The sequence below is a fragment of the Helicoverpa armigera genome, chromosome 24 (assembly GCF_030705265.1).
Source record: "Helicoverpa armigera isolate CAAS_96S chromosome 24, ASM3070526v1, whole genome shotgun sequence".
In the NCBI taxonomy this organism is placed as follows: domain Eukaryota; kingdom Metazoa; phylum Arthropoda; class Insecta; order Lepidoptera; family Noctuidae; genus Helicoverpa; species Helicoverpa armigera.
The window spans coordinates 2,538,942-2,561,829 of record NC_087143.1 but is presented as its reverse complement, the minus strand read 5'-3'; the positions used below and the strand labels follow the sequence as shown (position 1 = coordinate 2,561,829).

At 36.7% G+C, this 22,888-nt stretch overlaps 2 protein-coding genes across 2 annotated transcripts in view; both read left to right on the top strand.

Moving 5' to 3' along the window:
* Positions 1-22,888, top strand: part of LOC110378041 (protein Wnt-5b) — a 38,519-nt gene that overhangs the window by 9,779 nt on the left and 5,852 nt on the right. Inside the window, exons 2-5 of the mRNA XM_064041057.1 lie at positions 12,030-12,286; positions 13,704-13,884; positions 18,950-19,061; positions 21,069-21,171. Coding sequence (XP_063897127.1) covers positions 12,030-12,286; positions 13,704-13,884; positions 18,950-19,061; positions 21,069-21,171 — 653 coding nt within the window. The remainder of the gene's footprint in view (positions 1-12,029; positions 12,287-13,703; positions 13,885-18,949; positions 19,062-21,068; positions 21,172-22,888) is intronic.
* LOC135118590 (uncharacterized) lies at positions 111-7,723 on the top strand. The gene is made up of 2 exons (XM_064041002.1): positions 111-685; positions 6,888-7,723. The coding sequence occupies exons 1-2, from the start codon at positions 351-353 to the stop codon at positions 7,312-7,314; spliced, it is 762 nt and encodes a 253-aa protein (XP_063897072.1). The 5' UTR covers positions 111-350; the 3' UTR covers positions 7,315-7,723.

Below are 22,888 nucleotides of genomic sequence, written 5' to 3'. Positions count from 1 at the left end.
GCTTTGCAAATATTAAGCTGAAGAGCGAACGAGGATCCGGTTTTAACTTCCAAATAGAAATCTACGGGTGAAGACTTGAAGATAAAATAACCTAATTTAATTTTTTAATTAAAAAACCTGTACATAAGTGTTAATTAATAAGAAATATCGTGATGCAACAACCAAGCAAAACTATTAATCCAAAGTAACCAGTTAACTCCATGTAAGCATAATCTTAACGCTGAGCTAAATTACTAGCCGCTTGACCTTTCATTCTTGCATATCAATCCGTCTCGTTCACACACTGGTTAACAATGACAGTACCTTCTCACAACTCAGTCAGACCAGTACTATAAACAAAGTTAGCAAAAATGCTTAAAGAATTTATCCTCGTGGTGACTTTACTAGCTTTAGTTCAAAGCAGTAGTGTATACGTTGGCCATGTGTATGACCAAACAGGTCTCGTTCGCAAGGTCTATGACAAAATGATTGAGTCTACTGCCATACCTCTGATCAAGAGAGAAGAAGAGGTATACTTCGAGTACCCAGCAGGTGACCAGAAGATTAAAGGCATAGCTATCAAGGATCTACACGACGGGAAGGCCGAGGCTTCCATAACTAGAGGAGGACTGGGCTTTGGTTTTGTGAATATAAAACTAAAAAGTGAACGTGGATCCGGACTCAAGTATTTGATAGAAATATTTGCGTAAAGTGTGTGCTTTTTTCGTAATACTCATTAGTTGTGTCGTGTCGATTTGTCTCTCTTGGTAATTAAAGTTATTTGGTTTTTCGTATGTGTTTTGTTTTATTTTCTCTTTCGTATATTAGACTGTGTCTCGAATCTTTGGGATAAGATCTTGGTAGAAGCTAACCCGCTGCAGCCCTTTGAGATTTCAATGAAGTGTGATAGTGATACATCACCGGCGATAATCTTACTCTCATAATGTTTTCTTGAAATACGAGCTTTCATGACTTAAAAAAAAGTACTTTTATTTCAAGTTTTGTTTCTTCAATTAAGTAACATATAACGTTAATCAGTTTAACTTCATTATAATGTGTTAATCTTTACCCATGTTGATATGTATATCGCTGTTTCTTTCTACATAACCTATATTGACCTCATATCAAATCGTTGTTGTTATACCTAGTTTCGATAAGAGTATGTTTGTGTCAGATTTTAAGTCAAACCTAGTGATTTCGTTTAAATGTTTTTTTGTTCGAATAAATATGTGAAGTTATTTCAATCTAGAAGTAAGTATGAATCATAAGGAAACAGTTCAAGGTGAAGGCTGTATTTGTTATTGTCAATGCCACAGGCAAAAAAGTCGAATGCTATTTTTATGTACGCACCTAAGTATTAGGTATGTACGCTGATACGAATAAAATACCAAATTATTTCACACATCAAAATCTCGCAATATAGCTCTTATTTTATATGAAAAAGGTGTAAGTAAATCCAATGATTCCAAACTTACTTTGTAATTTGTATGTTTGGTTTATTCTGATTTGGCATTCCGCAAAGATCCACATAAGCCTCCGCAAAGAGGTCGGTGGATGCGAGGATAGGACATCCAGTACGTGTGCCACACCACAGACAACGAGGCATCTTCCCTGCTACCCATCGTGGCCTCCTTCTTCGTATAGAGTAGCTGCAGGAGAAATGATCTAAGCAGCCACTACTAGACAGAGTTATTTCGAAAACGCCTGACGGTACCTGACATGCAATAGCTAACTAGAAGTTGCTACTGAGAAGCATTCGTAAACACTCACAAAAATCTTTACAGACGACTAGATCATCATTAGCCTAGCCTTTTCCCAACTATGTTGGGGTCGGCTTCCAGTCTTAATCGGATACAGCTGAAAATCAGTGTTCTGTAGTAGGTACAACTACTAGATCAATATAGCTAAAACCGGCCAAGTGCGAGTCGGACTCGCGCACGAAGGCCGAAGGGTTCCGTACCGATTTATAAAACGGACAACAAAACACGTTTGTTGTATGCGAGCCCCCCAAATTATTTATTTAATTCTACTTTTCAGTATTTGTTGTTATAGCGGCTTCAAAAATACATCATCTGTGAAAACAGCTCTCTAACTATCACGGTTCATTAGATACAGCCTGGTGACAGACGGACGGACGGACGGAGGAGCGAAAATCGGTCCCGTTTTACACTTTTTGTACGGAACCCTAAAAACACATTACACTGAAAAATTGAGAAATACCCTTGAGTCAGAGTTGATCAATAAATCTAAGTGACAAGCGTAATATAAACTTGATAATTAATCTTGTATGATCGTTCTCCGTAACGTTAGTAATAAGTACCAATTCTTTGAATGGAAGATGTGACTACTGCACAACAAATATAACAATGGATGATTATGTAAATACATAAAATTGTTTATTAGCGTATAAATGTTTTTAACGTAGGTGTTGTAAAGAGAAGTTCACAGCGCGGTATTTTCACGATCATTCGGTTCGGTCATCATTGGATTTCTTACTCAAATAAACAGTTAAGTATGACCTATGTACCTACTCTAGTAGTATCTAAGTATCTATACTAATATAATAGAGAGTTATTTGGTTCGTACCCTAGAGGCACCGAAACTACTGGACTGATTGTAAAAACCCTTTCACTGTTGGGAATCTACACTATCCTCGAGTAACATATGTAGGCTATATTTTATCGGGCTGTAATGCCCAAAACAGCTAGTAAGTGGTAAATCCTTTGGCTGTCTATAAAGATAAAGACACTATAATATATAACTAATATAACTTACGCATAAGTGCACCGAACCATCTTAGCCGCTGTTAGAGGTGACCTGCATGCCTTCTCCATGATTTTTCCGAACTTCTTCATACGTCATCTCCTATGAACAAACCCTTATGTGTGTACTTGTATTCATATTTCCTAGTACCTTGATATAAATCCACATGAACATCCATATTCGTTCATCTATTGACTCATTGACACCTAACTGCCAATTGACCAATAGTAGACTCATGATCTCACTGAATATACCCATTTACACCTTCTATATAAACGTTGTAAACTCCAAACACTTCATTTGTAAACTACAGTTGAAGCAAAACAGTCGAAAATGTATTTCAAATTATTGACCGTGCTAGTGCTGTACCTAAGTTTGGCGGAATCGAACGATATCCGAATCGGTCACACAACTTACCGATCAAAGAAGATTTACAGCGAGATCAAAGAAGCAAATCCAGCGCTATGGACGAGAACAGACGATATTATTATTAACGCACCACACAATGAAGTTATTGATGCGATATACATAACAGATTTAAGAGAGAACAAGGATGGTAAGGCTTCTATCGTGAGTGGTGGCGTTGGAATGAAAAGTGTGACGATCACATTGAAAAGCCCGGCAATTCTTCGCGGATATAAGTTCGAGATCGAAGTGTTTTCGGACAACCCTAATCAAGGGTATTACAAAGATTCACATTATTTTGGAGCTGACACGCAATACGCGAGGAAGCATTAAGTGAATGATATGGATTTGTGATTATTTATTGATTAAATTGGTTGTGTTTTTTAAGGTGTATTTTTTGTTATTTTTCTATTTTAAATCGTTAGCTAATTTACTAAATTAAATAAAACAATTTACTGATAGACGCCTTTTGTTATAGATTTACTGTTAGCTCTAGCAATCTATCTACGTTCTTCCTGTTAACAATTTAGTAATCGCTCTGAACTCCAAACATGTAAAAACTGAAAATATGAAAATATTTACTTTTTCTAATCATGATTAATTAAAGGATATTAAAAAGCATCAATCACTCTCATAGTCTTAGTAGGTACGCAAAATATGCACATATGGCGAAATTCTAATGTTCAATCATCATTGTTCGCCAATAATTTTACAGTTTGACAGGAGTTTAACCATTTGCACTTGAAGAAGAAACAAATAGAAACAGAGACACATCAAAAAATTTCATCTCTGTGATATTAGTGTGTATAAGTCGTGGTAGCCTAGTGGGTAAAGAACCAACCTCTCGAGTATGAGGGTGTGGATTCGTTTCCAGGTCAGGCAAGTACCAATGCAACTTTTCTAAGTTTGTATGTACTTTCTTAGTATATCTTCGATACCAATGGCTGATAAAAAGGTGAAGGAAAACATCTTGAGGAAACCTGGACAATAAATTCTGAAATCACCAACAAGCGTGGTGATTAATAGGTACCTTTTCCGTGTGAGAGGAGGTCTGAGCCCAGAAGCGGGACGATAAAAGGCTGTAACAGAACAGATATTAGTGTGATTCATGTTCCTATGCGTATGTTACTAAACAATAATAAATTATATGATTAAAGATAATCCATCTTACACAATTACTCATTTGCAGTATTTACCTATTGTTTACCTCACCTCAATTACTCAATTAGTTAACTTTATTAGCTGCAGTTTCGCGCCAATCATCGTAAAAACAAATCAGCATCGCACTCCATTGTTTTAAGGAAATAGGTAAGTATTATGTATCACCTCCTTTGAGAACTTACGTCAGATTTGTGAGCAATCTTGGCTGTATGTAGACCTTCTCAAAATGAGTTTGTTTTGTTTTATCATTTTCCCTGAATTATTCATTGAAAGTAAAGTCCCTGTTTGTTAAAGGAAATGTTGTAGTTTTTCCTCTTATTGAATTACATAAGAGCATCATTGGTTTTATGAGTTGGCCGAGAGAACGTCTAGGGTCTTAGACTGATCTTATAACATGCCCAGTGCTCATCCATAGTTACTAATATGGGAAGAGGTAAAGTTGATGACAATATCGGGGTAATCTATGGCCGGACGCCGACGGATTTTAAAAAAATTGAAATTTACGTTGTTTAAATGTTGCCATATGTTATATTTTATTCGGGTACGGGAAGTAATTCCCTCGGGACTCAGGCAAAATCCACGCGAAACAATTAGCACCCACCCCATAAGAGTACCTCCTCAAAGTATTCACAGTTACACGAGGTGATATCAATCTATTTACTCTAAGATTTTATCATTTACTACTACTACTACAGAAAACTAAAGACACTACAGAAACTTTATTCACAAAAGGAAAAACCCTATCACCTAATTTACCAGAGGAAGGAAATTGCCATTACCTTCTCACGTTCAAAGACATCTCAAGTTTACCTCTGAGTAATCTTACACGTACACAATAATGACCTCTATAATAGTTAAACACAACGACCTTACACAATTTATATTTTCGAAACCAAAATGTGGGAAAGTAGATTTACTTGTGAGGATTTTTTTAAAAGATAAAGATAAAAAGCCATTTATTCAGCACGTTTTCAAGGCCAAATTTACAAAAGAGAGTCCCCCACGCCCGAGTTTCAACATTCCTATGTGTTTTTTGGGAAGAAGTGGTGGAACAAACTCCCCAGCACCAATAACACCGAATATAACTGTAGTACTTCATCATCATCCGTCCGTTGGGGTCGGCTTCCAGTCTAACCGGATTCAGCTGAATACCAGTGTTTTATAAGGAACGACTGCCTATCTGACCTCCTCAACCCAGTTACCCGGGCAACCCGATACCCCTTGGTTAGACTGGTGTCAGACTTACCTACTGGCTTCTGACTACCCGTGACGACGGTCCTTATAACACCGAATTAAGTTTTTCAAATCAGTCCAGTGGTTCCTGAGATTAGCGCATTCCAGCAAACACAGAAAACCTTTAGCTTTTAGTCTAAATTACTGACTAAAGTTAAAGGAATTTGATTCAAAATTTTCTAGAATAACACCATTCATAGTTTTTTCGCGGTAACAATAATATTATGCTCTTGCGAAAGTATAATGCAATGTTTTCTATGAATGGAAATACCTATTTAAAATTCCGGAGTGATTTCACCCGCACCCGTGGGAACTACTTCTTGCATACTTTGTATTGCATTCCTCTATGAATCATCTATCTAACACTGATATAGTTTTTCAAATCGGTCCAGTGGGACCCACCAGGGCCAAAGCCTGCCGGGGCTGCGGGATTGTTCGAAAGAGTTACCGCGGCCCTGGTACATAAAGGGCTTCAGAAGGAACATCATGGGTTTTAATCAGTAAGAGTCTGACACTCCCTCACGCTGCTAACCCACAGCGGGATTGAGTCATTTGACGATTTCCCATAAAAAAGTAAGTACTACCTATACAGGGCTGCGAAATAGTTCGAAAGAGTTACCGCGGCTCTGGTACATAAAGGGCTTCAGAAGGAACGTGATGGGTTTTAGTCAATAAGAGTCTGACATACCCTCACGCTGCTAACCCACAGCGGGATTGAATCATTACATGATTTGTCATAAAAAAGTAAGTACCTATCTATTCAGATTTATTTGCAACATTAGATGAAAGAGCCTATTAATAATAGATTTTCTCGGAACAGCGGAAAGTGTTGTTGTAACAATAAACACATGTGTTTGTGTCGTGACATTGAGCAAACCCGCGTCATAAGACTTGTCTACTGTGATCGATACAGGCTCTATCACAAAACACAGTTTGTTTTAAAAACTGTGTTATGTGAAAGAGAACCAAGAATTTATAATAATATAAATACAGAATTTTTGTCTCACTTAAAAACGGCGTAGTAGACTGTAACCACATATTTCTACTTTTCTACTTTCCACCATCATCAGGTTTTCTATAGTCCCACTGCTGGGCACAGGCTTCCTCTCACACAGATAAGGATTGCGCAATATGGATCGGTTATTTCAACTTCACATTAACTGATTCATCGGTGTCCAAGAGACACAAAAAATGCTAAAACTATAACCGGTTCAAACAATAAGACAAACAAGCATTCTGAATTACCCACTTAAAAAGTAAATCCATCCATTAACAATAAATTCTTTGATTAACTGCAAAAAATCCCGAACATAAATCTTTACCTACGAATGTTTCTATCTCACATAACACCATCCAGATCTATATAAAAGAACTCCAACTAATTATCACTTCAGTGCTAAACGAACGAACAAAATGAGAACGTCAAGTATCGCCATACTCCTTTGCCTCATCGGGGCAGCTTGCTCCCAAAGCCACGACCTGGTCATCGGCCAGGCACAATACGGTGACGTCATCGTCTACAAAGCCGACGAAGTCAGATATGGCTTCCCTTTCATTGTCAGACAGAGCATCCTTGAGTACCCTGAACAGGGGCAGAAGAACTACGCGTATATCAAAGCTATTTACATCAAGGATAATGACCGTGATGGGACTGGTGGCTACCCAAGCATTTCTGCCGGAGGTGTGGGCCAAAGGTTCGTGAAAATCAAGTTGAAGAGCCAGAGAGGGAGTGGTCTAAACTTCACGGTCACCATCTATGGAAGATACGTTTAAATTTTTGAATCTGGAACGAAGTGTGACGTCGTTGTTTTATTTTTTAAAAAGGTTTAATTCATAGAGGTTCACTTCTTATATTCTTTTTTTAAAGATTAAGTGTTCGTCTTGAAACTTGTAAAAATTTAGTGATTTATTTTAAAAAAACGTGATTTTAACTGTAAATGTATATTTTGGTGTTATATTTACATATTAGAATATTTTAAAGCTGTAAAAAAATTATAAATTCTAGCGCACAAAAGTGTTTTTACTAGTCGATTTTTACGCGGGAAATGAGGCAAGGAATGTAATATTTTTATTTTATTAAATTAATAACTGATCAGTATTAACTATAATTGTTAACTATTACTATAATCCTGTAAATTATTATTATTAAAGTGCACATTAATAATAAAATGTATTTTTCTTTCTTTTATTGCTACTCATTATTTTTATTGTACTTAATTAGAAAGAGGTTTGACTTGAATAGGTACACATAAAAAGTTAGTACAGTTGTAGCCTGATATCAGCAAAGTATCCCAGTGGAGCCCACCAGGACCGAAGCCTCCCGGAGCTGCGTTATAGTTCGGAAGAGTTACAGCGGCCCTGGTACATAAAAGACTTAAAAAGGAACATGACGTTGGTTTAAGTCACTAGGAGTCTGACTCTCTCTCACGCGCTGCTAACCCACAGCGGGAGGGGTCATTTGATGATTAAATGTTAGCAAAGTACCTACCTAATTAAACTTTTCTTAGACATCATATAAAATTCTAGGACTTTCTATAAAAAGCGGTTTGGGTTTCACTCCCGTATTTTTGAAAACCACTCAAAAATGCAAACAACACTATTACTCATTTGTTTGTTATATTACATTCATTTTCTAGAAACTATTTTACATTGAAACAATAGAATAAAAAATCTTCGGCATTTTCCTCCAAAACAAAATGGACCTTTGAATAAACTATCAAATTCCCTTAACTATAAAGGTAATAACAATAAAGGAATCTGGTTTCTTCAACGTCATAACATTATCCTTAAGCTTGCCATAATATTCATTAAAACATGATAGTACAATAGGCCTACTTTAGTAAACAAATGCCAATGAAACATCTTGTACTGAACATCCTTGGCAGTCGTTACGGGTAGTCAGAAGCCAGTAAGTCTGACACTAGTCTAACCAAGGGGTATCGGTTCGCCCGGGTAACTGGATTGAGGAGGACAGATAGACAGTCGCTCCTTGTGGCACACTGGTACTCAGCTGCATCCGGTTAGACTGGAAGTCGACCCCAACATAGTTGGGAAAAGGCTCGGGAGATGATGGAGAAGATGATGAGCTTCTATAGTCTTCATCTTCGTTGGTCCAATAGTCACAGTGCGAATGCTGTGCTGGGGATCTTTTTTTTCCGATGGCAAAAATCATAAAATGACCCCTCCCGCTGTGGGTTTTCATTTCCGAGTCAGATAAAAATTGCAATGTCCGCAACCCAGAAGTTGGTGACTGATACACCCGTCCATCGGAGAGCATATACTTATGTAAATGTCGGTCCTGCGCCTAATCTCTTTCTGTTATTGTCCCATAGCAGTGCGATAGACCTGCACGCTATTATTCTATTATTTGAATCTAAAATTTCTGTGTTTCGTAAACTAGATCCCGGCTGCTATTGAATATCTTTAGCAGTCAACTGGGTTAAGGAGGTCAGATGGGCAGTCGCTCCTTGTAAAGCACTGGTACTTTGCTGCATACGGTTAGACTGGAAGCTGGCCCCAACATAGTTGGGAAGAGGCTCGGCAGGTGAAGACTAACGAGGCGAGAAGAAGAGCTGAGAAAAATACATTCAAATTGGTGACGTGTGAAAATTCCCAATAATATTTGAACAAATTACTAGATGCATCATTATGCATATTTGAGATAAATAAATGTAGCATTTAACTTACTATCAAGATACCTATCTGGTTTATTTGCTCTCTCTGCAGAAGTACATACATACAGTTATTTATTTAGGGCACATTTTGTAATTAAAAGACTAACATGGCGCTTATCTTGACATCAACTGTCAAGCGGTATTACTCTTTATTTGTATGGAAACCCTGAAGATTATGTCTTGCATACTTTTCTCTGATGAAAGGAAGGCCTGTTTGCATGATAACATTCGTCACACTTTTAATAAATATAGGTTATTTTTTTGTTTGGGTAATAATCACATGACCCTTTCTTGTGGGAACGGCGTGAGAGAGTGTCAGACTCATACTGACTAAAACCCACCATGTTCCTTCTTGAGCCCTTTATGTACCAGACCCGCGGTAACCCGCGCGAACGATCCCGCAGCCCATTGGTTTGACTTTAATTTTGGGATGTCCTATGATTTTCCTTTTCCTAATTTCTGGTTCATGAGTTTATTTTTGACATCGATAGGGACGACAACTTAATGCCCCGTAAGAAGGCATCTTCAAAATGAAATAACAATAATATTAAAAGTTATTTCACCCAAATCCAGAAGTCAAAATATAAGACCCCGTTAACGGAATCACGTTTACAACCACTAGACCAACACAACACAAATAGGCATCACTATTTACATTAATTGTTAAAGATACCAAGAAACAATGACGAAAGTACTCATATGACTATTAATCACGCTGTATTTCATACTTTGATGAATCACATGTTATAATAACTGAAGTTACATACATGACTAGCTTCTGCCAGTGGTTTCATCCGCGTCCGCTGGGAACTTCTCCATGAACCCGGATAAAAAGTAGCCTATCACCTATAAATGGGCTACCTAACACAGACTGCATTCGTGTATCGGAGAGCACGTAAATGTCAGTTCTGTGCCTGATCTCTCTCCGGTGGTGTCGGATTGCCGTCCCGTAGGGCTATGAGAGTGAAGGAATAGTGAGTGCACCTGTGTCAGCGCAAATCTTGTGCACTATAATATGTCCTGCGCAGTTGGCTAATCGCCTTACATGAGAACAGCCGCCGCAGCCGTTAGTCGGCTAAGAAGACATCATTATCATCATCTAAAACTGAAATATTTTTTAAATCAAGATTAGCCCGTTCAAGGAAACAAACAAACTCTTCCGCTTTATAATTTAATATAGATAACATAAGATAATGATGGACATATATAACAAAATATGTGACGTTTAGTGTGTTTACTGATAAGAATTCACGTTGTCGTGTTTTCCTCTCATTGTGATGGAAAATCGTGTTACACACATGTGTGTATATAACATGTCATAAGTGCCTACTATAACTACAAATATAGATATACAACATGTAACGTAATTAACGCACACCCTCAAACACCCTAATTAGAATATTATGTTATAATCATAATACATACACTGAATTTTTAATTTAACATGTAAATGCATAGTTATTTACAAAATTAGTTATAAATTCTTGGAGAACCTTTTGGTCATACTACAACGCACGCAAATATCGCACCGCGTGCCGCTCGACTCGATACAACATAACGAAACTACGGAAAAAGCCGACAATACACGAAGTCTTATTACTTTGAGTTACGGTCTATTTGAATTTGTTTTGACTGTACAGGGTTAATATGACAATAATTTCCGTAGTTTTAATTATTTTTGGGATAAAAAATTACCTATATTAAAAATGATATAAATCGATTCAGTAAACGATTCTGAACAAACTAATTTCAGGATGTGCGTTAATTAAGTTGCATGTTGTATAAAATAAATAAATACAGATATAGATAGATTAGAAGAGCTGAGCCCTGTGGAACTACAAATTATGTAGGTACTCCCCAAGATCCCGTTCAGATAAAAAGTGCTGGCTGTTACAATAACTATTCATATGTACTAGTTCTTTTCAGATTTTTTTTTTTAAAACACTGGTACTCAGCTGAATCCAGTTAGACTGGAAGACGACCCTAACATAGTTGGGAAAAAGGCTCGGAGGATGATATACTAGTTCTTTTCCCAGTTTTCAATGTGGCTCTATATTAGACAGTATAAACTATTTAAATCATCTCAGCCGTCTTATCGTGATAGCCAGATAAACTGAACTACTTTTGCGTTTATTACACGCATTAGGTAATACGGCTGCGATTTCTATACGTAACTTATTTGTTTGCTTTATAATTTTAAATGGAGATTCAACACGGCTGATTAATTACCAGATTAATAAGACGTTAGTAGCTAATTGGGGACAATAGCTTAGAAAAACAGGAATCCTGAATTGTTTATTCAGGCCATTTATATTTTTTAGAGATTTGCATAAGTTATATTTGCTCTTTTAATTTACCGTATACGTTGTTTAAGGAATTTTTACTCTGCTCACGTAAAAATGTTATGCTTAGTATGTAAATAATGTAGCTCCTTACCTACCGGGATGTAAGAATATCACATAAGTTATATTATTCTAATTAAACGATAAGATGGTAAGAAGATAAGGTACCACTGTTAGATAATAAATCTAGGTTTAAGACACGTACGGACGAAACACAAATACCTCAGTGATTTTAAGATGGGCTCCAAGAAACCCTACCGATGTATTTTTATTGTAAAGACAATTCTATCAAAAGAAACAATTTGAAAAATATTAAAACTACTGACTAACTTTTCAAAGTCAAATCAACGAAAATTAGCTTAACTTTGCATTCAAGACAGCGTCATGTATATTTTTATTTAGCAAACTCATCTCAAAACAAAAATTCAACAACTACAAAACAACATTAAAACCTCAAACCTCTTTGTTGCAGCAACATGGGCCTCCTAGAATTCGAGAAATGGTCCAACCAGCCAGACCTATTCACGGAAAAGTCCCGAGTATGTGCCAAACTCCATGGTCTGACTCCTGGCCAGCGAAGAGTCTGTCGACGTCATAAGGATCATATGCCTATCGTCAGTTTGGGGGTCAAGCAGGGTATTAATGAATGCCAGTACCAGTTTAAAGGAAGAAGGTGGAATTGCACTGTGACTGGGGATGCCACTGTCTTTGGACCCTTAACTTTGATTGGTGAGTAGAAATTTTTGAATTTTATCCGGAATTTTCACAGGTTCAGATCTCCCGCACACTGCTAGCTCTTAGTCGTAATAGGCGTAAAAAAAATAAAAAGACGATTCTTGAGTGGATTGACAGAAAAAAAAGTTTACTTATTCTAACCTTCTTGATTCAAACTTCTTTCTTCTCTTTCTTCTTGACAGATATAAATAAAGAAAATACTTTCTCGGATTTTGCTCCTAAAATAGGCACATACATTTTCTTCGACAAAGAAACATTTCCAATACACATTTATATCGGAAATATTTCGTTTCCACAGATAATATAATGCCAAGGACACAACGACAGACTTGTCTATGTATCAAGATAAATACAGATATAAATTCTCTTTAATACAGAAGAAAAGAATGGACGTAGGATGTAGTAAAAATATCGTAAAGATAATTTTCAGGGAACGATATTTATTTTCGAAGTATATATAGTTATTTCTTTGTTATATTGTTCGGTGATATAAGTTTTAATGTACCTATAAATATGATTTTGCTTTGCTTTAATAATACGTTTGGGAATTAATTTTAATGTAGTCAACTTTGGAAGATAAAAGAAAGATTTCAGTGACATGTTGCAAAAGCCCTAGGTATACCAACCAGTCATCAAATTCACTTCATTTTAATCTTTATTAAAAAGAAAAAGATTAAGCCATCACTAAAAGCAAAGATAAAACACTGTTTTAAAATCCAGAGTACCTCTTCCGAAATACAATTTAAAACTCTTTCTCATTTAAACGATCTCCAAACTAAGAACATTTATATTCGCGGATATTCCGTGAACAAGTGCTGAAATTCACGTTGTACAGCTCTAAATCTTGGCCAGAAGACAACTAGGACAAGTTAGTGATTTATAGTGACAATGGTACTTTTAGGTACCACCATCCTAGTGTTCTAGATAGAAAATTCTAGACTCCGAATTGGGATGTCGAAGGCTGGACAGGACTTTTGTTATCGGGTGTTGTGAGATGACAAATGTTTAGATGGTTGGTTTAGTTTTGTAGCATATTCTTTTGTTTTTCATCAGCCTAACTTGTCTAAAAGAAAGTCAGTTCAGTGCAGATTTTTGGAGATTCATAAGAAGGAAGGTTCAAGGATAAGGATCTTGTCACTTCAAGGAACATAACTGTCACTTGTCCACGTGAAAGAAGTGTCAGTAAAAAAACACAAAGTAACGTTTATATTTATTTTCTGTAATTGTAATATAATTGGTTACTTTTACCACGGGAAACATCGCGACCACACATGATGAAACTTTCCTTTCCCATGTTTATGATGTCACCAGATTCCCAGATTCAGCCTTAACACGATCTAAATACCAGCACGTCATAAAATGTGACTACATTATATTCTTAATTCAAAATACTTAATCAATTTGTTCTCAGCATCACGGGAAACCGCCTTCACGCACGCGATAACTTCGGCCGGCGTATCTCTCTCCGTATCCAGGGCTTGTCGAGATGGTCGGCTGTCTAGTTGTAGCTGCAGCCGGGCTGCAAGACCTAGGAACCTACACTCTGATTGGGTGTGGGGAGGATGCGGGGACAATCTCGAGTATGGCTACAAGTAAGTATGCTGTCCTAGTACTTTTGCGGTGAAGGGGTTACTCAACCGATTGGGTTACAATGTTTTTTCAGTCATGTGTCCCACACACGGATTAATTAAATCCCAATCGCTACGGTCGGTGGTTGCCTTTTATATTTTTTGGCTTCGTCGTAATGATGAAAATCCAAAACTTAAACATAAAATTAATACAAATAATTGACAGCGAGTTTATTAATTAATTTTGATTAAAAAAATACTTAGAGAGATGCAAGTTCCGAGTGTGAAGTAAATAACTGAAATTATTATGATGCCCGATTTTGCGTTATGTACTGAACAATGTTACGATAACCTTGACAGAACAAATGATTTAACAACAGGTAAACTATAAATCTCACAGTATTAAACTTCCAAAAGGTTATGTTATCCCAGTACGTACTACTATATTCTACTACAACTAGAACCTTGAAATGAGCTCTAGTTGTAGAATTCTATACAACGAACCCTCTACGCTTATGCTATCCTGCTCGAAAATTATTATTTTATTTAAATACGGTTCCCGATTCGTCCCCCAGTCCCTGACCTACAGCAACGTACGGAGATCTCTTGCCAAAGTATGAGCGCCTAGTACTTTTCCCCCACTTTATCGAAAATTTTCCCCGCGGAAAGTATGCAGCCAGAGTGGCGACAAAAAAGACGAAATATATATATAATTATTTTTATTATGAAAAAGGTTCTTATTATTATTGTTTCATCAGTAGTCGGATTTTTTTTCCATCATTACAAACAACGCACCGCGCCGCGCCCGCCGTAGAAAACAGTCACAGGTGAAGTGAAACGTTCACGATACCGATACCGTTGCCATATTTACCTGCGCTCCTCCTCACGGGACACCTTTTCAGGATTCTCACCTGAAAACTTTCAGGTAGAGCTCACCTGTTTCATGACACACCTGAATACTAGGGTAGCAATACTGGCGCGAAGGTATCATTTACCTGTTGTACCGTTTCACGGCAAGTGACGTCACAGGAAAATTTCACCTGCCGACTGTGAGAGGAAAAGGTAGAATGAACGTTGAAAACATACAGAGACGATATCGGAGTGTGAGTAAGCATTTATGTCCCTCTTTTCCCCATTGTGATAGAAAGAGATCCAACATACTCCATCCCCTTCTTACTACCGGATTTAAATTCGCCTCCCCTATTTTCGGGTGAGTTATAAAGGTGAACTTGATTTGTAATGGTGTGTGTGCACCTGAAATTCACGTGAAAAGGTGCTCCTACGATATTCTTATGCCCTGGTATCAAGGTGAAAGGTAAGACAGGTGAAAAATTTACCTGCGCTCTTTCAGGTGGTAATTATTTTCTTACCTTCATGGATACCGTCGATATTTCGTAGATTTATAATTATGTAAACATTTGGGTGTTTAGAAATTGATTTTTCAGTACCTGTGTTTCAAAACGTACATGTTAATAAATATCGGTAGCTTTAAATTCTTTTCTAAACAATAGCTAATTAGTCAAATGAAAAAACTAAATAATGCAGAAATAATCAGGTCATTTTAATTACATAATTACTATAAATTATACCTACAAGAAAACAATGAAATCGTGCAGTCCCAATAAAATTAAACAAATAAGTATTGGTGCATAATAATTTTATATGGACTATAAAAAATACAGGAAAATGACCGACCTTGTTTAGATAATTTGAGGAAGGAAAAACATCTCGTTAATCAGCTGTCAGACGGGCTTCACGGCTGTCAAACCATGGCTAAAGACAGGTTGGGTACTAGGCTTGCAGAAATACACAAGAGTTAACGCGGCTCGGAGCTGTTGCCGCGCTCTGACTACGGCTACGGGAACTGTGGGTACGATATGACACGGTTCACAAAAGGCTTCAGTAGAAAATGAAAATAAAGTTTTGAACTAAATAATATAAACTGAATCACGACAAAAAAAAATAAAGAGGCAGTATTTATTGCCTGTTGATGGAATATCACTTTCCAAGATCTAGCTTAGAATTAATCAGGCATATTTTGTAAGTCCCCTGAAAAAATCTCCTTCAACGAAATAGGTATAAGAGAGAAATATCCTCACTCTTCTCTCGACTTGTGAAGCGGGTTATAAAATCTACGTAGCAACACGTAGCGCCTACGTAGCAACGTAGACGACCTCCTACGTAGGCGTGCGATCCTAGGAGGTTTTCACGTACTGAAAGGGTTAACCGCCGCTGAAAACGAAAGGGTTATCGGGTACGCATTTCAATAAAATGAACGATCACATTTGTTCGATTTCGATTGTTCAAAAATATTTGAAGTATTTTTAATTTATAGTCAGCGTCTTTTCATGAAAATGCTAAAGTATTTTGACTTAGACTGTGATTATCTATTTTGATTTTAGCATTGTAATAATGATGACAAATCAATGCAGTGTATAATTAAGATTTCTTCGATTTCATTACGATTTTCTTAACAAATAATTGCATTATTATTTTATTCAGTAGTTCAATATGACTTGGCAACCATCACTGAAAATGAACTAAAAACGTTAGAAACGTTCTTGTTTTGTTTCCCACCGGCTAACGGCTACTATTTTTTTAGGCTTTCCATTTTCAAATACCAGGGCGCAATAAAACGTAGAAGATCTCTCATCTGTTTGCTTAGTTCGCTTGCAAGCCGAACCTTTACTGAACAATAAAAAAACAACTGAAAAGTAGAAAATTGAGTAAATAATAAAATGCTCCTTTCATTTGTTGCTTTGTTTATTGTTTTTTAAACGACATTTTCCTAAAAACATGGAATTTTCTGCATATTTTGAGGCACAGTTACCAGGGTATCAAAAGACAGAGATTCCTTCATTCAAACTGTCTCTAAGCGTTGACGTCATACACTCTCTTTCACCACTGAAACGTCACGCTTTGAGGCTGTTTCACCAGGAATCAAGGAAATACGAGGAGCTCTTCTTTTCAAGTACATATGTGGGAAAAGTAACTTCGGAATTCGGAATCATTTCCAAAGTTATTTTTTCAGTACTGTACTGAAATAAAAATGTGATAATGTTTTAACACTGCCATTATAAATGAAGATGTAGTTTTTTTTCTGTGATTAGGTACAACATGATTTAAAATTAAATACTAGTTTTTTTTATTGTATATTTTCATCGAGTACAGCTCATTATTATCTTATTTATACATACTTATTCAATATATTAAACTACATATTTACAAAAATAAAAAGGGAAAAATTTAAATTGAGTTCCATTCTGACTGTCACCAATTTCAGACAACCTTCAAAAACGTTTCCATGAAAATCCGTAGGTTTCGTAAAAATACGAGGTCCATCTACTAGGACCGCATAACATAGAACTTCATAGACAGTTCTATTCCGTCTATGTGTTAGTAGTGTGGAAAACTCTTAATAAACACACAAAGGGGCGGAGTTTTCCCACGCACACAAGTTTAACTAAGCTTTTTGAGCAAGGGTGCTTTTTAACTTTTTTATAAAGGAATACTTTAAAAAAGCTTTTCCGATTTGTCTGTTTGAATTTTCTATACCAGGGCACCATGTTTGGTTGAAGCTAAAGAATGTTAGGTATGCTGGCTTTGGAATGGAAGAACGTATACGATAGAAGGATCTTGGCTTCATAAAGGAGATTTTCCCGCATTCGAGTATTTTTCTGACTAGGGCGACAGAAAGCAAGGGACGTCTGGGAAAATTTGTGGAATGCTTGGAATGCTGGAAAATCTCAAGAGATTTTGATGAAGGTTTCGAAAATACCAAGAAGTTTTTAACTTTAGTAAGTTACTGGTGAAAATATGTTATCCAGGTTATCCATGAAGTTGGAAAAATAAGATTAGTCAGACATATTAAAATTACGTACAGAAACTTTGATTATATTTTAGTAGTATGTTGTTTGTAGTGTAGACGGATAAAAAAAAGATTTCAATAGTTTCATTATAGTTTTTAATTCAAAGCTAAGCATTCGCAATAAGCAAATATTTAAATAGTACAAGTTAAACTTTTTATAATATAACTCCAAAGTTCCAATGTTTTTACATTTTGTACAAATGTCATCCACTGTATCCGTCCTCCGTGCATCTACCGGATAAACCCCCTGATAAACCGGGTTAAGCCGGTTACGGACGCTTAAACCCGATAACTACTATCAGGAGAGCATAAGATATAGACAAGAGTTAATCCCGACACCCGCCAAAAAAAGTTTTCCCGCTTACGTACCTAATCTTAAACAAATATTCGTTGGAATTTAGTTTTTTTCAGGCAAAATTATTACATGTTAAAGATATTTTACGTATTTAGTTTCACTTGTAATATTCTGAAATATTTACTCGTATTACGATCAAATTCCAAAAATAACTAGGTATGCTATGAAATTCCTGAAGAGAGATTCCATATACATTGCTGCTTTACTGAATTTTCCTCTGTCGAATATCTTTGAATACAGCACGCAATGAACATCGAAATTTTCTCTAATCCTCCTACATAGCATACCAGGAGCGAAAATTTTACCCTCCGAAAAACTGATTGCAAAGAAACGAAATTTGAACCTTGCGTATTGACCATACAGTCTATTTTCTAAAAAATATTTTCCAAGAGATCGATTTTACTCGTGGCGGTGGGCGTAGCCAGGGATGACAATCACTCTTTCTCTCTCTTTCATTTTGTTACGCTATTCCTTCTCCACATTTTCAAAAGTTTCCACGGTACTAGGAGTCATGAAAAGTTTGTGAACTTAACTTTAAGGGAAAGAAAAGTTCGAAAAAGTTGGAGTATGGTTGAAAGTTAGGGCCCTATCGGGTCTACCTGTGTGATAGTCAACCACATTTGGCGTTAGCATTGTTTACTGTCAAACTACTAAAACTAAACTATGTATATACTACTAAACTATATTGTGTTCTATTTAAAATTATGTCGAAAATCTACTGCATAATGTGTTTAAAAAACTTCGCAGTCAAACTCTGCGCTGCCCTCCGTTTCCCTTCATAATATGCGCCGGTTAAATTATCTGGTCCGGTGGCTATTAAGGTTTTACGTACATTTAAGATTATTTTTTTGTCTCGTATGTACCAGGTTTACAGAAGTCTTCGTGGACATCAGGGAACGGGAGCGCAAAGTGAAGAGAGGCAGCCGCGAGCAGGGCCGACAGCTCATGAACAGACATAACAATGAAGCTGGGAGAAGGGTATGTTGATGTGATAACTATTTGGGTTTTCATAACACAAAATAAGTTTTTTTTTTTTTTCAAATTTTGTTTGAGATAGGTATAGGCTCGCGTTTGAACGCTATCTCAAATGATTTTTGAAGTTGTTGATTAATCTGGGCGTACCTAAGATTCGAGTCTTTGTTTCAAACGCGGAATAAACTAAGTGCTTTCTTACATATATAAGTTATTTACTTAAAGTTTAAAGTTTAAAGGATACCTACGACCTTCAACATCAAAAAAATAAGGCATCTTGAAGCTACATGATTAACAAAATACTAGTCTTTTTCAATCAAAATCTTTATAGTTATCGGCACGAATCTTGATCTCTCACCTTCCCCTGCGCAGATGTAGGTCTGAGCTCAAGATTCGTGCCGATAACTATAAAAGTATATCACAGTCCCAATAGATAAATTGCCGTTATGTACCTGCATAATTACAATGATAAATCATGCCTACCAGTAGATACCTAGTACATAGGAAACGAAACAGATTCACAATAAATTACCCATTTCTACATAATCCAAGTTACGTCGCATAAGCAAGACTTACAAAATATGAACGCAATGTTACATAGTCATTCCTTGTAATAAAAGCTAAGACGACTTTAATCACAAATTACATTTCATAATTTTATGGGCCACGGAAATGGCGGAGCAAAAATTTTCTAACTAGGTACTTACCTACTGCAAATGCTTTTGCACTAAAGGTACTAATTATTGCGCAGTTGGCTAATCTCTTCATGAGAACAGCCGCCGTAGCTGATAATCGGCTATTAGGATCATCATACTTACTTACATGTAACAAATATGTTCACTTGAAACTTTGTCAGCTTTGTAAAACGACATGTCAAGAAAATGAATAAGGATAATGTTATAATGTAGGGAAGATAGAAGAAGTAAAAGTCTATATAGAAAGAATGTTGCTTGTAAGATGACGGCGTATAGGTACATATAGTGTATGAAAATAAAAACAAACCGAACTCAAATAAAATTGCTAAAAAGGAGGGAGGATGATAAGTTAAGTAAAAGGACATGTAAGAAAATTGGATGATGTATTTAACATTTCTGACACTTCAAAGTGCATAAGAACGCATCCCTCATTTCGTTTATTAGTGAGACTTCTTCTAAAGATACCTGTCGAAGAAAGCCAGCCAGCATTTAGTAGTTAAAATGTTACATCATAGAAATCTGGCCACGTACTTAAAAAGCTTTCGCAAACCGCTGTTCTCCTAGCCTCATTTGCGGTTCGAATCTCAATAAACTTAATAGGACGTAACTCGCGATTCTCGCAAACCCGCCGTTCTCGAGACATCTTTATGCTACACTGCCACAATAGCCGCGTTTACTGCGATTTTACTAGGCAACAATAAGCTTTTGTTATAGCGTTTTTATTCATATCTCTGTTACCAATAGTCGTAAAATTGTGGCGTATTATGAGTATGTATTTGTTGTTCTATAGATATGCTACCTAATTCTGAAATGTGCGTACATAAAATTGTTTATGTATTTGTTTGAGGTATTAATGCAAAATTATTGGGTTGTAGGAAAGCTTACAAGTTATGTAACTGTAGAATATGCTGTTTTATATCCTGAAGGTCTTAAGGACTAAGTACCTTAGTACTATAGAGGAATTGGGATAAGAAAGATATCATCATACTTTCGATTTTGAGTATAATCAGATAGTTATTTTTGATTAAGGCTCGATCCTTCTCCGTGTGAGATGAGGCCTGTGCCCAGCAGTGGGACGATAAAAAGGCTAAAACAATTACAAAAAAAGTTATTTTTGATTGACCTAAGGCTTCATTAAATTAGTTTAGTTTTTCGCGAGTACCGATCTTTTTTGTTTCTTAAGTGTTTGGAATGCACAGAACGGAATTTTCTGTTCCTTGGTTGGTTCTATTTTATAGATGGAACATTTGCGCATCTAGCTGGACGGTCCAACTTTTTGTTTATTAGTATTTATGAACACTTATTTGTTATCCTACAGGCCGTGATAGCAAAATCCCGCGTGACATGCAAGTGTCACGGAGTCTCCGGTTCCTGCAGTCTCATCACTTGCTGGCAGCAACTAGCCACCTTCAGGGAAATCGGTGAGTAGCTTCTGAACGAGTTAGAAGGGCTGCGGTTTGTTCAAGCGATATTGACTTCTATTGTGTTAGTGATAAGGTTTATGATAGCTGCAGTTAATATTTTGTGTGGTAAGTGATTAAGGCTTTCTTGGTCGGCTGAATAAACTACTGATATAGTATTTAGAATATTTTTTTAAGAATAATAGCTGTACACACGATCGGGATTAGAAATGAAGCAAGCAAAAAAATGACCAGTAATTGGTTAAACATTTTTAAATTGTGTCATTTTCTTCCTAAACAAAAAGACACTGGGAATATTTGGACATTATAAAGTCATCACTACGATTTTTTTCAATGTTGTCATTAAATCATTACGTCTGGTGTGGCCCGAATATAATGACATTTTACCTGTGTCAAGGAAGCGTGGGACCAGGAAAACATAAAAACGAAATGACATTGTAATTAACTTCAAAACGGTTTGATACACGCATGCCTGCGGTCGCTTGCAGTTAATCAATCCAAATTCATGAACAAGGAAAGATGATTACCTACCCCAAGATAATAAACTAAAGGGTAATATCACTAATTGTGGTCGTATACAAACCTTCCCGCCATTTAACAAGAAACCAAGTTCCTTAACACTCTATTAAACAAATCGACTGCCAAACGAGTTCACATTGTTTGGACGTCCGAACGTTCTTAGTTAATGAGTGACCATTATACTTCCTGTGTGCTACTGTCGCCCTGGTACTTCACAAATTAATACTCCCGATATTAGCTTGATAGTTTTAATTGTTCTACCGGGATTTTGTTAATTGTGATAATTAATATTGCTTTGTTTTCTGTCGTTAGATTAATTTTGTAGATCGTGTGAATTCTCTCACACGTAAAAGGGTTTCAGTTTTGCTTTGTCCTCTAGTAAAGTTCATTATGGGAATAAACATAGAACGATTTGGTTTTCAACTTTCCGCGTTCCTCATGCAGAGAAAGGGATCATTAAGTTTTATGAAAGTATTAACCATAGATATGAACATAAGTCCTAAACCCAACCTAAGTAGGTAAATCTACAACTAGAAAAACGCATTAAGAAAGTTTATAGGTAACAATTTTATTCTTACCACTGAAGCTTGTGTAATTAGACCACCCGAAGCCGTAACAAGTTTATCGAAAACAATAAATTATCGCATCGCTATAAAAATTAAAACCTATAATAAAATAAAGCATCACAAACAACCACAACAATACGATCATCCATGACAGACAACATGCAGAAGGACCATTTGCATCGCTCATACCGTAACTAAACAAAAACATCGATACAAAAATAAAAATATGTACCTAGGAACTGGTATTCTGAAATATCTGACTGCCTCGTTGGTCTAGTGGTTGCAAGCGCGGCTGCTGTGCCCGAGGTCTCGGGTTCGATTCCCGGGTCAGGCCGATATCGCTTTGTGGGTTTTCTAAACTTTCATAAAGCAGCCCGTAGTCTGGAAGTTGTTGATTGATTTACCCGTGCATCGGAGAGCACGTTAATGTCGGTCCTGCGCCTGATCTATCTGCGGTCGTGTCGGATTGCCGTCCTATCCGTCCCAGAATAGTGAGTGCGCTTGTGTCTGCGCAAATGCTCGTGCACTATAATAGGTCCTGCGCAGCTGGCTGATCTCGATATATGACAACAGCCGCCGTGGCCGAAATCGGCCGTGGACACCATTAAAAGATTGAAAATTAAATTAGTGAA